Raw genomic sequence first — 17484 nt, forward strand, 5'->3', positions numbered from 1 at the left:
ATAACATGCACAAGTAGGTCACAGCAATACTTGGCTTTAGAAAATTGTCTTTCATCCAGAGAATTTACAGCTCTTTACAAACAAGCCCTTAGGTAAGTAACAACCTATTAGGCTTACTCCAACACCCAAATTCAGTCAGGGATGAGTACTAATAGTAACTACGTAACGACTCTCAGTACCATTGCAGCGGAAAGTAGAGCACGAAGACCTTTGCAGCCTGCAAAACTGAAAAGCGCGACTGAAGTCAGTGGCAGCCCTCCACTGACTCGAACAGGCCTCCAAAGAGCTCAGGGGAGTGCTCTGGGAAGGACTCCAGCTAGACAGGAAAGTGAAAAGGGACTTTCAAAGTTCAGTTCAGCTCCCAGTTAAATTGCCCCATTTCCAAAATGATGATTCATGCAAGTTTCTGGGAATACTCAACTACTTCATTTGGCATTTGGTTAAAACATCAGCTAGAGCTGTATGATGAGGAAAGCAGCAAAGGAATGGCCTTAGATTTTCATAACAGTGAGCGGGTTGGACAAGAGTGTCGGACTGCAACAACTGCGTCTGTGAAGGGTGGTAGAAAAAAAAGGAAAACTTCAAAAAATTGATCTTAAAACACAAGTGACGCACTAGTCCTCAGAACAACCCCTCTGAAAAGTTAGCTACCATTAATTCCACTGTGCAAGTAGGGAAGTAAAAAATCTTCATCCAGAGTTCCATTTAAGGCAAAATTATGTTAATTTAAATTATTAGTTATACTTCACATATTGTTTTACAATTTACCATAATACCATCGACTATATGAGTATTTATGGTTGAATAACAAATGAGGACTAGAGCAGAAGAGTTACAAGGACTTGCCCAAAACTACAGAGCTACTGCTAGATTTCAGGAGTTTCGTCTGTCATCTGATGGAGTCAGTTCACTAAACCATGCTGCCTCCTGGAGCAGAAGTGATGAATAAAGATTGCTGCACAGATGAAAACACAGCTGATACTGTCATGGTTTTTACTATGTCTTGGATATCTTCAGCAGTTTAGTAATAAAAATGGCACAGGTAAATGCTTAACTCTTTTGCTATTCTTGTTAAGTTTGGTGTATAATCAGCAGGCAGATGGCTCTCTGTCTCTGACACACTCAGAATAATAATGGTCACCTTTCAGACAGCCAGCACAACATAAAATATTAACAATCAACATTAGCTGAACATGCAGACCCCAATAATACAATAGCTTTAATGAGACTCCGTGCACATGAAGTAATTCCGCCTTCATGAAGCGAAGAGTCAATATATGACATTTAAACAAAGCCCTGATCCCACAAAGACATATTTCTTATTTGAGCTCCATCCTTTTGAGTAACCTCATTAAGACCTGTTATACCACATAAGTATGTAAAGGTAAATACATATATAAGTTTTTAACAGCAGTAGTGTTTAAAACAGTTCCAAATAAAAATGTTCTGTACTGCTTTATACCAAAACAGCCTTTGGTCAGTACTGAGTAACTCTACAATTTACTTGCACAGACATGCTGATTTTCCAACTAAGTCCATCCATTAAAACTAATTTGTAACGATACAAATTAGTATCTTAATCTCTTTTATGAATCTTATTCAGTACCTCTCTATGAATGCTCTCTCTCTCCGATAAATTACTCTGAAAAAACTAGATGGCACTGGAAAGGCTGAGAAAGAATTCACCCTTCAACTCCAGGCAGCTCTTCAGCACTATCAAGCAGGCATCAGATGTTATGCATGTTGTGCAGATGAAATACGAAAGAGGGACAGTGGGGGAAGCAGAATGGGTATGGCCAGTGAAAATGTTCCCTGGGTTCCCATTCTCTACATTTCAGTTTTGGGAGTCACCTGCAGAGCTGAAATTGCAAAGTTTTTCCATCACCTCCTCAATCCAGGTGCCCCTTTAAAGACAACGAAAATAATCTGTATTATAAAAGTTCAGTGAGGTCAGGATTTTCCCCAAAGGTACTAACGTAGCCTTACCATAGCACTGAATCCTGATATAATTAGAGTTCTTTAAGAAATGGATTCTTTGGAATCCCATGTCTTCCTAAAGCAAGAATTCTACTGTGCCATGAAGAACTCTGCTATCTAACACCATTTATTATTTATATCTAAAATGGGTGTGATGCTTTAGGAATATGGTCATAACCGCAAAGTACTGATAACCTTTCAGCGTAGTCACACAATGCATTCCACGTGCATGAAGCTCATTTAGACATCAATAGGAATCCAAGGAAATAAAAGAGCTGGTCCATGCCTAGCAATATACCTGAAGATGCAGAGAAATAAGGGGATGAACAAATAGGATGCATCCCTACATTGTGAGGTTCATTCATTTGCAATCTGTATTTTTGACAAAGTACTTTTTGATGCAGAGATAACCAGGGAGTGTTTGACTTGCCATTATTGTGCAGATAGTTTTCTCCTTTCAGAAAAAAAAATGCTTATTAATATTTTTGCTCTGTTATGACAACATTAAGAAAATGTTTACCTTCATTCCTCTGTTTCTTTAATTGTCAGTAATTGTAGTCAGACAAACTGAAACCATTGGTCTTTAGGCCATGCCTGCATCAGTTTATCAAACCACAAGCAGAAGTTAGGGACAAGGTATGCTCTGCATTTAATGAGGGTTATTTGTTCACCTGCAGTCCAGATTTACCAAACATAGGAGTCAGAGCCTATGCACAAACGCATGCAAAGGAGAAAGGCTATTCAAGTTTAGGCCATTATTAAAACAAATGCAAATTTAGAGCAAAATGTTCATTTCAAGCTAGAAACAAATGTCCACAAAAGGTACAGCCTGATGACTGCACACCACGCCCTAACATGCGTACTTGCTTTATGAGCGATAGAACAGGCCAGATCCCTTACTAGTGCTCAGCAGACACAAAGTACTAATCAGTTAATATTTCCTAAATAATAATAAATGTTGGGTTCTGACCCTGAAACCATCCTCACCACCACATTCCTTTCTCCATGTGCATGTATTCCCACTATAATTACAACCCCACCAAGCTGCCACACCTTATACCTGTGTTCCCCTGCCCCCAGAGGCTGAGCCCCCCAGTTTGGGGGCTCTCCAAAGGGCGAGGCGGGGTCACTAAGCCTCGCCTGCCAGGTGCGGCTCGCTGCCTCTCCCCAAAGGATGCTCTGCGGCGCTGAACCCTGCTGCAGCCCGCCCGGAGCACTGCCACAGCCCAGCTGCAAAATGGTACCGGGCAGGAGACGGCGGCGGGGAGGGCGAATAAAAATCACCTCGCCTCACCCCGCTCTCCAGGAGCCCGCGCAACCTCCGCCCAGCGCAGCGCGGCTGAACCGAGCAGCGGCCCCGCAGCGCGCACCAAGGTCAGGCGCAGCCCGCCCGCACCGCGCCCTCCCGCAGCGGCGGGGCCCCCGGCCCCGGCCCCGGCCCCGGCGCGGACCCACCTCTGGCAGACATGGCTCAGGCGGCGGCGAGCCGGAGCGGCGGCGAGCCGGAGCGGCGGCGCCGGGCGCGGAGCGGCGGCGCACGGCCCGCACCGCCCTGCGCCCTCAGCGCCGCCGCGGCCAATGCGGGGGCGGGCGGGGCGCGCTGGGCTGGGCTGGGCCGGGCCGGGCCGGGCCGGGCGGGTCCGCGCCGCCCCCCCGCTCCCCCCCGCCCGCCGCGGTGCGGTGCGGCCGGGGCTGCGGGCGTCCCTGCGGAGCGGGGCTGCCGGGCGGCGGTGCCGAGCTGCCGGGGCCGCCGCGCTGCCGTGCGTGCGCCCCAGCGAGGGGTGAGGCGAGGCGTGACTGTGCGGCAGAAGCGGCGCCCGTCCTCTGCTTCCTTCGGGGGGGGGGGGGGGGGGGGATAAATAAGGCGATCTTCACTTCTGATACAGGGACATTTCCCATGCTTTGTGCAATGCGTGCTTCGTCACATGGTGATGCTCTTGGGAAGATGCACATGGGCGGTAAAAGCAATGGAAGAGAAAGCACTGCCAGACCTTATGCTGCTAGAGAAAGCAGTGTCAGAGCTTCTGCTCCTTAAACTGTTGCATAGATGATTAATCTTCTTCTAGAGGCATTGACAGTACTATTCGACAGTAATTCAACTAACTTAGTTTATTACCTGACAGTGAAGTCTGTGATTCAGTTTGAAATTCATCCCCTGAACAACAGAGCATAGTAACTATACATCTGAATATCTGTATGTAAATAGTATATAAACACAGAACCAACAGCAATTTTGGCTGCAGAACAGTGCTGTCATTAGCATACAGAAGAGGACTCTGCTTCCTCCGGCACCTCAATAAGAGCAGCAAGCAACCAGCTGCAAAGCACTGAAGAACCAGGTTAGTATCCAGTGGACACCCCTTCCCACTGTAGCTCTAGCCCCCAATTTAATGGGGCCAAATAGTTCCAAGCTGCACTAAAAAAAACCCTATGCCACCAGCTTATTAGATGCTGGCAAGAGTTAAGCAAAACAACAATCCAGTTTATCAAGAATTGCAGGTTAGAATACCACATTGCAATAGTGAAATTAAAATCTTAGAGCAGAGTCATCAATTTCAGAATGGGCAACTATGAACTAAGAGCTAGAAAGCACAATTTATGGTCACTGGGGAGCCAGCAGGCAAACTAAATGACAGGAGTGACTGAATCACCCTCCTCCACTCTGCTGTACCATACACGATGCATCTTATTATCAAGAATCCTACAGGATTTTTCTATCGACAAAACAGTTACCAAAATCTTGGTATCTGAGGGAGGTAATAGAGATTGCATCACACTAAGTCCACAGAGTAGACATGGATGCTAGTAACACATATGAATATCAAACATGTTCCCAGCGCAGTCTGGAAGTGCAGCCTAACTAATATATCTGCTTTATCTGAGACTAACTTTCTGGCACTGTTTCTTTGCTGATCACCATCATGTTAACTGGGTAGGGAGTGTGTACGTGCAAGAAAACATGGAAGCAGCAGCACAATGGCTAACACACACATCCATCCTCAGCAGATGACATATGTACATAAAATGAATTAGCATATCTGTTCCTGTGATATTGTGTTCATGCTCACATGCAGCAATGACTTTTAGTCATATCCAGCTCTATTGCCCACGCGTTCCCCCATTGTTGTCCACATTTCAGTTCAATCATGCTCATTATGTCATTCTGTTTTCTCGTCCATGGCAAATGTTTCCGAATCCTGCAGCAGGAATGAAAAAAATATCAAATTCTTGTTTTCTCTCCCAACTCCTGTGGGCATTATCCCCAGTTACTGATCTGACATCCATTTGAAAAACACTTCCTTTCCCTGTCTTGTTTTTTGAAATGAGTAAAGTTCTCCACTTGCAAACAACTCAAGTTTTCCTTCTTCTACCAAAAGAACCAAGGTTTTCCTCAGTCAATGTAGTGATGGCATTTTGTATTTTTAATTGAGTCATTTCCTGTGCACTTCCTTCGGCGAGTTTCTGACTAACATTATCAAGGGTTCTCCTGTGTGATATTTAATAGATGGCATTAAAAAGAAAGTTCAGGAACATGCAGAAGTTAGCCTTTTAATTAAAAATTTCCTTTTTTTATACTCCTAGGAAGTAGGAAGGGAAAAAGCATTTGTAACTTGGTTTTGTATAGTACAACAAAGAATTTATTCCATTCACTGTGTAAAGTCTCTAAGGCAGAGAAGTTCACGAGATATGTTGATCAGAAAACACTAACATGGAGCAGATATATAGTACCCATTTGTTAAAAGGAGCTTTTTAGCCTGCTTTCCTAAGGAATTGAGGCTGATAGTTATATTTTTCTGTCCATCCACCAACTCCCCTCCAGCCATTTTAGAATTTGCAGTTGGAGAATTTCAATCAAATTTGACTAAAAGACAGAACTCAGAAACATTACATCCTTACAAGTTTTGGATAAATCTCTCTAAGAAGAGAAATTAAACCTAAGGAGAAAAGCTGCAGTGGGTGCTCAACAGTTACCAGTTCTGGAGGCCAGGTCTTCGTTAGCCACGAGTACCAGTCAGGCAATCAGCATGCGCGTAGCTGAATTAGCTTCAGCGCTTGCTGTCTCATATCCTGCCAATACTTAGCAAATGTGGAAAGGAACTGAAGAGAAAGCAGAAGGTGGAAGAGGGAGGTACTGAGAGAAAGGTAAATATGATTATCCCTATTTTAGAGATGAAGAAGTCAGATACTTAAATATGAAATGTTACAAGACAAAATGGATGAGCAAATCCAACAGTTTGCTGCTGCTCCTGAAAGGGTTGGTCATGTGCTCTCCTATGTACTCTCTTTTCTTCTACTCCAAGCCATGTGCTTCTGCCCCCTTCACTGCACCAGCATCACCACCGGTCTGACCCTCAACAAACTGCTTAGCTCTTTAATCAGCAGAAAATTGCCCAATATTCTTTTTGCGGGGTTAGTTTTCTGCCAGCTAAGGAGACTAAAGGGTATACAAAGAAACCAAGTGCCTAGATAAACACTGGAGCTGTCAAAAGGGGAGTGCAGAACTGCCCAGTCAGGAAGGGGTGAGGAGAGACAGGTGACCATGAGAGGGAAAAGAGGTAATTCTTTTGAGCAGGAGCAACCTGTTGAGCTGTTCAGTTGACTGAGCCATCTCTTGACTGCCTTAGAGGGCCATTAAGGACTCGTGATTGACACTGCTTTATTGCAGGCATCTACCTGAGGCTTCTGAATTAGTCAACTGAGGAACAAGATCCTACCTCCTACACTTTCCTGTTGACTATAAAGACAGTCCTGGTTTCTAACTCAAATTAGATACCAGGAAAAGCTCCATTAAGGTCAACATTTTTAAAGGTATTCGGGCTTTGAGAGATGTAAACAGGCACCTAGGGATTTTTTAGAGGTGCCTAAACAGATTAAAGGATTTTACCAACCAAAAGGTGTTTTCAAATCCCCTGTTGGTATTTTCAGATGCCTAAATACCCTTAAAGAGCTAAGTACGTTGTTGGTCTAAGGTCACATGGAAAATTTATTTCAGAGCAAAGAATAGGACCTGCATCTTCCAAGTGAAGTATCCTATATATTGGACTATATTCTTTGCACAACATACCTTGCTGTCACTTAGCCACTAACATAAAAGAAGATTTAATTTTCCATTCATTAAGTAAATTTTGTTTAGACAAAGAGAAAATTCTTAGAAGAATGATAAAGTCCAGCTAATCCAATGATGGCTGGACTAGGCAGGTTTGAAATGTGAACACATTAATCATTTGTACTGGAACTCTTATAGGCAATACATTGTGCCATTCATGATCTGCCCAGTAACACAGGTGAGATCCTCTCCTTTTGTTTTTCCAGTAAGTTTTGGACCAAGACCCATATACCTAATGCCAGACAGTGTACCATCTTTGTCATATGCAATATACGTGCAGTACATCGCCTCAAGTTTTGTGCTTTGGCTTTCCAATGGTTTGTTGATACCAGTCCCTGCAGTCCTTGCCCTTCTGCCCATCCTCACCCCACCTCTTCAAAAAAGAAAAGACTATTTTTAGCATGGATTCCTAGGAAAATGAAGTTTATAAATTTCACTGTCTGTTCCTCATCACTTTTGAACCAGTTTGTCAAATATCACAGCAGGATGATAATTTTAAATACAATTAAGGTTGCATCAGTTGCATGCAAATTAGTTTTTCATTAAATCCAGGACAGAATGACTTAGTGCACTTGCTGAGGAAAAGGCAGATAGAAATCAACCTTTGTTTGGTGCAGATAACAGGTCAGTCAGCACATATCTGTCTTTGCACAACACATGTCCCTCTTGGAAATCAGATCATCATGATAGAAATTAGGGGTTTGGGGTTTTTTTTAGAACAAAGGAAAAATCCTTATAAACTATAAAATTTTTGTGGGCAAAGGAAACTGCGAGGATGGCCTGAATAAGCTACTTAACTGTATTTCATTGAACTAATACTACAGTGCTGAAGAATATTAGAAGCTATAGATTTTTTCTAAAAGCTTTTAATCATACGTTCTACTGTAATTCCTCTAGCTCATTTCTTAGGAAAAGCAGATCTATAGCAGTCATACTAAAAAAGGGACAAAACCTACAGTATTGCTACGTCTTAAAATTTAATCAGGTGTTTTGCAATAGGAGATATTTTTCTAAAAGTTGCAACTGTTGAAATCAAAAGACGCCAGGAGAATTTTGGCTTTGCTTCTAAAACTGTTTCTAGGCATCATTGTTTTAGGACAGATCAGGGAATCAGGAAGTAAGCGTTCTTTCGAGTCTCAGAAGCCAAATGAAACCCAACACAACCAAGAAAGGCTGCGTGTGCATTTGTTCACTCTGTATTTTGATTTTGTTTTTAGAAACAAAGAGCATTATTCTAAGCCTTCTCTAGAGATCATAAAGCAAAAAGGATACAAGCCCAAGTAATATTTCTCTCTTCTGCTGCACACCTCTACATTTCTAAAACAAGACAGGATTTTAATAAGCATACAATAAATAGTTCTCTATGACATGTTGGTTAAATGTGCTAGCATTTTTACATAGTGTATCTTTTACATCACACTATCAGTGTAAACTGTGACAGCTATTTTCTTGGTCAAAGCTCACATTACAAAGGATGTTTATGAAAACATAGAAAGAATAGCCAAGAACATTACAAATAAACCAGAATCAAAATCTCTCAGGACTCCTATACGTGGAGAAGGTTTTAGGAATCAGAGGCAAAAATTCACCAACAGTTAAAATGAACCAAACCAAACTCTGGCTATGAATAGCCATGCATATGTGGGGTAGAGTGTTCAGACCCAAAGAAATTAATTACCTAAATCAATGTAAAAGTGCATCAGTGAGTAACTTAATATCTGATCATAACAGATACTTAAGTTTCTTCCTATACTCCTGGAATTCAGACCTTACCAGTGCTGTCTTAATTCCTCAGATGCTCTTTTTCTTTATACTTACTTTCTACACTGAAGACTACATTGCAGGGCCCTCTGGCTAAAAAATATAGAAACAGACAGGACTTCCTTCAGAGCACATCAAGATTACTCCTTAATCAGCTGCTGGATGAAATTTGATCTGAGAGACACAAAGTACTGGCTCTTTTTCGGGAACTGAATGCCCTGTTCCTTGTCATACTATGTCAGGATAGCAGCCCCTAGCACCCCACCTGCACTGATCCGTTTTACAGATAAGGCACACATCTGTGCATAGACACACACTGTCCAACAAAATCCCCTTGAATTTGCGCTGTTTGTTTCACAAGGGCTCAGGACAGACCAAGGAAAGGATATAGGCCACTCAAGCAAAGGCACACTCTTACAGTCCTGTTAACAGTAGCTTAAATGAATTTCGAAAGACTCCTGAAGAGGTTTGGAATAAGAGAAAGACAATTCTCTTCCCCTGTTAGTCTTGTCCAATACATGCAGGTACCTGTAGTCTGCAGATATTTTCCTTCCTCTTACCTACTGATACCTACCAAGAAACCAACATGTTGCCTATCTGAGGTACTTAAAGCTCAGACTCAGCTGAGTTTTCTCATGTAATTTTATCCTTTCAATATGCTTTTAAAGAAAAAAATATCAAAAGGTTTAGTCAAGAGTTTGGGGAGGGGGTGGTCCACTTTTGAATCCATTTCAGTTTAGGGCTGACACTAATTCCCCCCCAATATGTTCCTGTTTATTCTCGATAAAGCCACAGTAGTAGCCAGAGATGCCAGCACACTACTGAACTCTCCTGCTCAGCAGGCTGCTGCAGTAACACGCTAGGTCAGGCTGCCCTCTGCAGGCCAAGGTCTAGCACTAGGGCAGATGGCACATGTTCAACAGTGCCCGGAAACTGATCCATGCTATTACTAGACTTTTATTTCTGAACATACAATTTCTATGTACCGTGTACATGTAATGCTGTATATAACACTTGCTTTCTGTTCCCTGGTTATTGCTGCTGGAGAGCTTGGAGGAAATACAGAAAAAAAAAGTTCTATAATAAATATCAAAACAAACAGGTCAGAAATGAGGATATATACGCCAGCTGTGTAGAAACCCAAGTAAACTTAAATATATCGATATTCATTGTTTTTCCATTATTAAGCCATAACAATGGTTAACAATAGCTGTCTTCCTATATTTCAATTATTCAGACATGGTTAAGAAATTCCCATTAAAAAAGAAAAAAGAAATCACCGTTACAATGATAAGAAAATACTGTCCTTAAATATTTCAAGAATTAGAAACATGAAATATATGAAATATGAAATATAGATTAGAAACATGAAATTTATGTTAACCAAGCACAGAACCTAGCTGGACTGCACAGCTCTGATTTCAGCAGTCAAGCACCCCAAGTGTGAAGAACAGCTTGGTATGATACCACTTGAGAATTCCCAAGATACCTAGAGATTGGGAATAACAGCTTCTGAACATAAAATCAAAAAAAAAATATGGAAATACTTAATTTGGACACATCAGCTGCCAGGCAGGAATCAAACAAAGCATATTACAGCACCACTCAAAGATCTAATCAGGAACAGGCTCCATTATATGAGGCATATTGCGAAACCAGATCTGCTTACTTCAGCATTTCCCAACATACAGACTGAATGCCAAACTAGTCCAAAGCAGCCTGAGGCAAAAGAATAGAGATGAGCAACAGAAACATTTCTGAATGACCCTGGGTCTACATCGGATTTCATTTTCTTTTCTTGTTGCTGGTAGGGGCTCTAGCTCAGTTCATTAAAGGCCTCATCCGACTGCAGATGCTCTTTTCTACAGGGCTGATGACTTAGAAGCACAGAGCAAAGAAGTACAATTGTACACACTTGTTCTAAAAAAGCAGTTTGGCTCAGAGTACAGTTCTGAGCATGAAACTCTAACAAGAATTAGTAAGATGACTCCCTCTATCCTCACCTATAGGTAAAATAGTGCAATGGTGATGTATGTAGTAATTGCATCTCTTCAGGAAGTACACAAGAATTTGGTTAGAGTTCCCAAGAAGGGGCTGTCTTTGAACCCAAGCCTCTCCCTAAATACATTAGGGTTTAATTGTCCCAAAGGCGTAAATATGTGGGATGTGATGGCCTCAGAGATGAGTCAATGTCTTAGTGAACTCAAACCAGTCCTATAGCTGAAAACATCCTTTGAGAACCAACAGAGACAGTGAAGTGCTAAAGTGATGGGGCTGTCATGTGTAGTACCCAAAGCTTTTACAAGCCAAGTAACACACAACAGTCGAGCCCAGAGGTAACATTACTACTTGGTATACTAGTTCATTCACACAGGACTCACAGGGTTATTCTTTTCTTTTTTTCCTCAAAGAAAGATATGAGATTTCTTTGAACATCGTTGCTTAATGTCGGATAGAAGTAGGCAATATAGATAAAATCAGGTCATCGATGCCCTCTGCTGCTGAGAACAATTTCTATTAACAAACCATGAAATAAACTCACAGGAGATACTTGCCATACCCCTGGCTACAAGAACTATGTGATAATAACTACTATGTATGAACTATTAAAGGACACCTGGACTTCTGTCATGTAACTCTATGGACAGTGAACACTAGAGAGTTTTATGACGCTAAGATTTGGGTCTTTCTAGAAAATTGTGCTATCATTAATAATTTAATATTAATTATGAAGCCACTGCCAAATACTTCACATCATAAACATTTTAGACAGTTGTTTCAGAATTAAGACTTTTACAATGCCAAAATTCTGTATCAGACACCATGAAAGATTTCAGTTATGTCTCAGAACAAAGATATCTGAACTGAAACTCAGACAAAAACTTACTCTTAGTTGTGGACTAACAGTAAAAGAGAAATGTTGACAGTTTCTAAACTTGCATAGCAGTAAACCAGCCTGAATTATTTTGCATGATTTATATTTTATTGACTATCCAGATCAGCATTTGCTTATGATTAAACAGATTATCTGACAATATTTTGGGGATTAACAGATGACAGCCCTAAATCCAAAGATAAAGTAGCAAAGAAATCTTATTACACCTTAGAAAGCAAATACATACAGTCGGAGCTGATCTTAAAATTAGTCAGGAATCTCTTAACAGGGTCAAGACTAAGCATTTATATTCTCCCCTGAAATGCATGCGGATTCTGGTTGCTAGACTTCCATCTCTGCAGGTACAGAGGCAAATGATTGACAGAGCCAGCCTATAGCAGCTGGAGTGCTCAATTTTTTTTTCCTATTATTTTGGGGCAAATTCCAGTTTTATTTATACTTACACTGCATTAAGCTCTTTCAGGGACTGTAGTTGCAATATAACATACACCTAGAAGTTTATCCTTAATCACTTTGCTTCAGCTTCTAGTGCCACAGGAACAAGTAAACCTGTGGTCATGTTAACCTGCATACTTCATTGAAAATGGCTAAGTGCCAGCAGATCATATTTGAGAGTATTTTATCTGGTTTCAATAATTTATGATATATTAATATTTGCAGATACCACATGACAGAAAATTCATATATTTATTTATAGAGAAAAGCTTGGATCAGAACACTCCCAGTAGAACAGAAATTTGAGGAAGACATGACATATTTGAAAAATAAATGTCACATTTCACTGACAATATGAACTTCTGACCTCCTTGTGGTGTCCTTTAGGACCCATTATGTAACCTAAAACAATGCTGCAAAGACAGGACAACTCAAGTATGAACACAAGAAATACCCTGTTGGGCAAGACTATCTAGCCCAGTACTCTGTCTTCAACAGTAGCAATGAGTGATGAAGTAAAGACGAACCTGTGGGTATGACTGGTAGCAGTTAGAAAATAGACTAATGACTAGGATATCTGTAACCCATCAGAAGACAAATGAGTATCTCTACACAAAGAGTAGATGTGCAGATGTGTAAAAGGATGTTAAGCCCAGGAAATTCTGAAAAATGTGATTTAAAGAAATACAGCAGGAGCTGACTACATGTTACTACTAGCGAAGCAGCAAGGAGGGAGGTGTTGCCTGAAGCTTATAGCATAGACAACCAGAAAATTCATGATAGAAGATGATTAAACTTAGGAGAACTATAGTTAGGACTTCAATCCCAGTGCATGCTGCTTGGTAACCAATACACAGAACACTTGCTTTCTACCATAAAGCACAGAATAAAAAGGGTATGAAGATTATTTAAAGTTTCTTTAGCCCTCCCCCAAAGCAGAGATCACGATGAGCCTCTAACATTTCATTCTTTATTTCATCCAAGTAGTCACTGCAGACATATATGTCAATCTGATTATTATGAGACACAATAAATTCCTGTGCAGAATATAAACAGATATTATGCACAGCTCTACTGGCACGTTTTCATGCGGGGTACAACAACGTACCTTCCAAATCCTGAACCTCCCTTAAGCAAAAGTCCAGACTGCAGGAAGTTCTTCTGTAATGCAGACAGATATATCCATTAAAGGCTGGCCTGGTGCCATCAATCTACATAGCATAGAGATCTTCAGATAGAAAGACTAGCACATTATTTCACTGTCTCACTCCATTTAAATTGATTTAATCTAGCCAATTTCATTAATTTGTAAGGAGAAAAGTTAGTTCCCAAAAGCACACTCTATCAATTTAAATACCCAGACTTTCAAGCTGTGTCTTAACTCACATTCAAGCAAAACATGAAAGTACTGCATGTGTCACCAAAAAAAAAAAAAACCCAAACCCACAAACCAACAACTACCTTGTCTACAAACATAACACAGCAGAGTTACTTTCTTAATAGTATTAAAATAGGTAGTAATACCTGTGTTTATTTCAGGGGAAACAGTATCAAGCATGAGCAGGCAAAAATGTATTGCTGTATGATACAACATTGGTACTCTGTCTATAATTGAATTATCTCCAGTGAGAACATCAAGTATCTGAACAGGATGTAATTTCAGTTGAGTTTTTTTGCACTGGCATCGATGAAATCATTTCCCTCCTCCCCATTACTTACAGAACTATTACTATAGAAATATTGTTCTGCTAGTATTTGTCTAGTATTTCCAGCATTGAGAAATACCTTCAGATACCTGATAGATTTGAGACTATTTTAGGAGAGTATATAAAAAACCCACACATACCTACAATATGCAATACGTACATGCACCGTAGACTAGATTCTGCAGTATGGCTACAAATTCAAGCTCAATATATTGGTGAGTAAATGCAGAATTATTCACACTAACTCAATTTGTTATGTGTAATAGGCTTATGATAATCATATAACTGTGATACTCTCATTGTTTTCTTTACTGCAAGGCATTTAAAATTGAAGCATGCTAATAGGAAGTCACCTGCATGACCAAAAACTGAATTCTGCACACTGAAATGTTCTGTTTTAAAAACTCTTTTCATGTGCCTCAGGCACTCATAGAATAATAAGCCCTCAAACATTAGAAAAGCTTTGCTTCACCATCTGTGAAGAAGCGATCTGTGATTTCATAAATTGTGAGGTACACCTAGGAATACTCTCACTGTTATAAAACAGTCTCCTTTTCATATCTCCATGATACCTAACAGATCAGCTGTTTCTTTATTCATTGTGTTGCTCAGAGACGGGAAGGTCAAGACATACCCCAAAACACACTTTTGCAAGAACAAATGGATTGCAAAGAGCATTCGAAATTACCATGTTCTCCTAGACACTTTAGTCAAGTATATGTGCCTTAGATCCACATTTTCTTCAGAAATGATGCAGGCTCCAAAACAGGAAGTCTATGGCGGGAGAATGGGAAGGTCCCCATTAATATGGTATGCATCCTACCACTACTCAGCCCACCTGCTGGCAACACATTGCGTTCAAACCTACGACTCCAGTCATTTGTTTTTCTTCTCTCAGTTAAAGCAGAGCTTACACCTGCAATACAAACAATATAAGCAGCCTGGATCTGGCCCTCCAACTGTACTTCCTATATTAAAATATATTTAATTATTAATAATATATTTAGGTGTATGGCAAAACCATAGTAGATGCCCCTTAAACACATCTGAAGAAGTTTTTGCCTCCTAGAGCACATTGACACATCCATCCAATGGATTTACTGCTTAAATGTAGGGGTGGGACAAACTTTTCATCATATTATCACCCAGAGATATAGAGAATTCACATATCGTAAGAATAGCTACAGAATATAACTTGATGAACCCAAAATAAGCAGTATTAAATATAAATATATCTATAACCTTCTAAATCTATGTTATTTGATATATCTGGATTCTGAAAAGGAAGGAGGTAACTCTGTTCCTCAACCACTTTGGCAAAGCTGTCCATATACAACTAGTATTTACTTCTATATAGTGCTTTGATTGTAGGTCTCTATGCCTGCAAAGCATGAAGGCAGTAACAACAGTCAGTATACCAGAATCATGAGTAAGACTATGACAAGATCAACAGTCCTAGTCAGACTTCCCAAAAAACAGTTTAAAACAGTAATTAAATAGTACTTTGTCCTGTCTTTTGATTTATCTTCCTCTGCCTGCTCCTACCATATGAGAAAGTTGGAATTCATGAGAGAAAACTTTGCCCATTTGCAACTACAGGTTGCTCTTCCCCTACCTTCTTTTCACCTTCCCAACATTTCATTTAGCTTCCCCAGTGTCCAAATCGATCCTGCTCCCCCTACCCCCATCTGCCCAGTGCCCAAACACTATCCTGTGAATGGTAGCTGTTTCCCAAATACCATAATGCCCACCAGCTGCACCTATAAAGGCTGCCCATCCTCCCCTACCTCTGGTTTTCCTGTGCCTTGGGAAGATGGCAATGATGATCTTTTTGTCTGCAATATCCAGTTTGGAGGTAAAGTGAGACACCCTTTGTCTCCTTGGAAGAGAAGAAAAACAGTCCCATGCCATCAGTCCTCCCAGAAAAACCAGCAGTGGAACAGCTGCACGCAGTGACGAGCCCTCTTCCCCCACAGTAGGTCGCAAGCCCCAGAGGGAGCACAGGCAGCCAGGACCATGGTGGCAGCCCAGTCCGGCCTGTCATCCAGCGATGAGATGTCAGCGACTTTCTATTCGCATCACCACAGTGGGGACCAGCCCCAGCACAGCACCCCGGCCACCCAGCGCGCGCCAGCCTCCCCACGGCGTCGGCACCAGAACCGGGCTACAAGCCCCCTCCTCAGAGCTTGGGGCAGCCGGGCCGTGCTCGGCCCCAGCCCGCAGGCCCGACCCGACCCAGTCACACGGGTGCCTGCCCTGCGGCCAGCCCGGCTCTCCGTGCCCGAGGGCCTCTCCCAGTCCGAGCAGGCACCGAGGGATCCCGACTGCCACAGGAAACAGCGGGTCGGGCCTCCGGCCTACCGCGCCCGGCAAGCGGGGGCAGCCTCCCCGCCGCGTCAACCGGAGCAGTGAACGCCGAGGCGTCTGTCAGGCCTGTGGGCACCGAGGAGGGGCCGGCCAGCGCCCCCTCCCCCGCCCGCCTCCCCTCCTCGCCCAGGGGCCGCCTGCGGAGAGCGGGGCTGGCCCGGCGAGTCCGCAGCAGCTTTTCGCAGCGGGGCGGACGCAGCGCCGCGGCATCCCGCCGCTGCGGCCGGGGGCGAGGGCATCCCCGCAGCCCCTCACCGGCCCGGGCCCAGGACGCCGGGCGCCCCCGCCGCGGCCCCCGCGCAGGCTCCGGGTCCGCTCGCTCCGCCGGCGCCGCAGAGGCGCTGACCGCTCGGGCGCTGCGGGAGGCCCTCACCCGGGGCGGTGCGCGCTGCGCGGCGCTAGGTCGGGCCGGGCCGGGCCGGGCCTGCCCGCGGCGCGGTTGGCTGCGTGCGGGGGGTGGCGGCCCCTGCAGGCCGCGCCGGGGCGGACACCCGGCGCCTCGGCAGCCGGCGCCGCAGCCGGCCGTGTCAGTGCCACGGTGTCCGCCGCGGAGCAGCAGGCAGCGCCGGCGGCTGCCCGCCCCCTCGCCCGCCGCCAGGCCCCGCATGCAGCCCTCACCCTGGAGCGGCGGCGGCGCATCGAGGAGCTCTCGCGGTGCTCCCGGCAGCGGCTGCTGCAGTCGCGGGACAGGATGTTCTCCAAGTTCACCTCCATCCTGCAGCACGCCGTGGAGGCGGTAAGGCCGCCGGCGGGCCCGGCCACGCCGCGCCGGGGATCCGCGCTGGGCCTAGTTGTCGCGGCGGCGCAGGGCGGCGCGGCGGGGCTCGGCTCGGCTCGGCTCGGCTCGGCTCGGCTCGCTGCCGTCGCCCATCGCCGCGGCGCCCCTTCCCCTGCCCCTGCCCCTGCCCCGCCGCCGGGCCTGCTGCCGCGGCAGGGCCACCGCCGCGCCGCGACAGCGCCCGCCCCCCGGGCGCCGCCGGTCTCGGCTCGTCCCCGCCGCGGGCCGCGAAGCCGAGCCCGAGCCCGGGCCCGGGGCATGGCCGGCGGCCGCCTGCTCTCCGCCCGGCCGAGGCAGCGGTTAGCCCCGAGGGGCGCGGCGGCCGGCCGGGCCGAGCCAGCCCGCCTGCCCCCGGGACAGGCCGGGCGCTGCGGCGGCCCGGAGGCCTCTGCGGTGCCCCCGGCCGCCCCAGCGAAGAGCCGCCGTCACCGCCGGCAGCGGCCGCCCGCTGCGGCCC

General features: G+C 44.4%; 2 protein-coding genes across 3 annotated transcripts in view; one reads left to right on the plus strand and one right to left on the minus strand.

Moving 5' to 3' along the window:
* Window positions 1-16963, minus strand: part of ABLIM1 (actin binding LIM protein 1) — a 233204-nt gene extending 216241 nt beyond the window's left edge. Inside the window, exons 1-2 of the mRNA XM_064514270.1 lie at window positions 16623-16963; window positions 15670-15761 (exon numbers count right to left, since the gene is read on the minus strand). Coding sequence (XP_064370340.1) covers window positions 15670-15761; window positions 16623-16963 — 433 coding nt within the window. The remainder of the gene's footprint in view (window positions 1-15669; window positions 15762-16622) is intronic.
* FHIP2A (FHF complex subunit HOOK interacting protein 2A) overlaps window positions 16851-17484 on the plus strand; it is a 35702-nt gene continuing 35068 nt past the window's right edge. For both annotated transcript variants that reach the window (XM_064514268.1, XM_064514269.1), the window contains exon 1: window positions 16851-16985. In XM_064514268.1, the coding sequence (XP_064370338.1) occupies window positions 16941-16985 (45 nt within the window). In that variant the 5' untranslated portion in view covers window positions 16851-16940. The remainder of the gene's footprint in view (window positions 16986-17484) is intronic.

The sequence above is a fragment of the Dromaius novaehollandiae genome, chromosome 6, assembly GCF_036370855.1.
Source record: "Dromaius novaehollandiae isolate bDroNov1 chromosome 6, bDroNov1.hap1, whole genome shotgun sequence".
Taxonomy (NCBI): Eukaryota; Metazoa; Chordata; class Aves; order Casuariiformes; family Dromaiidae; genus Dromaius; species Dromaius novaehollandiae.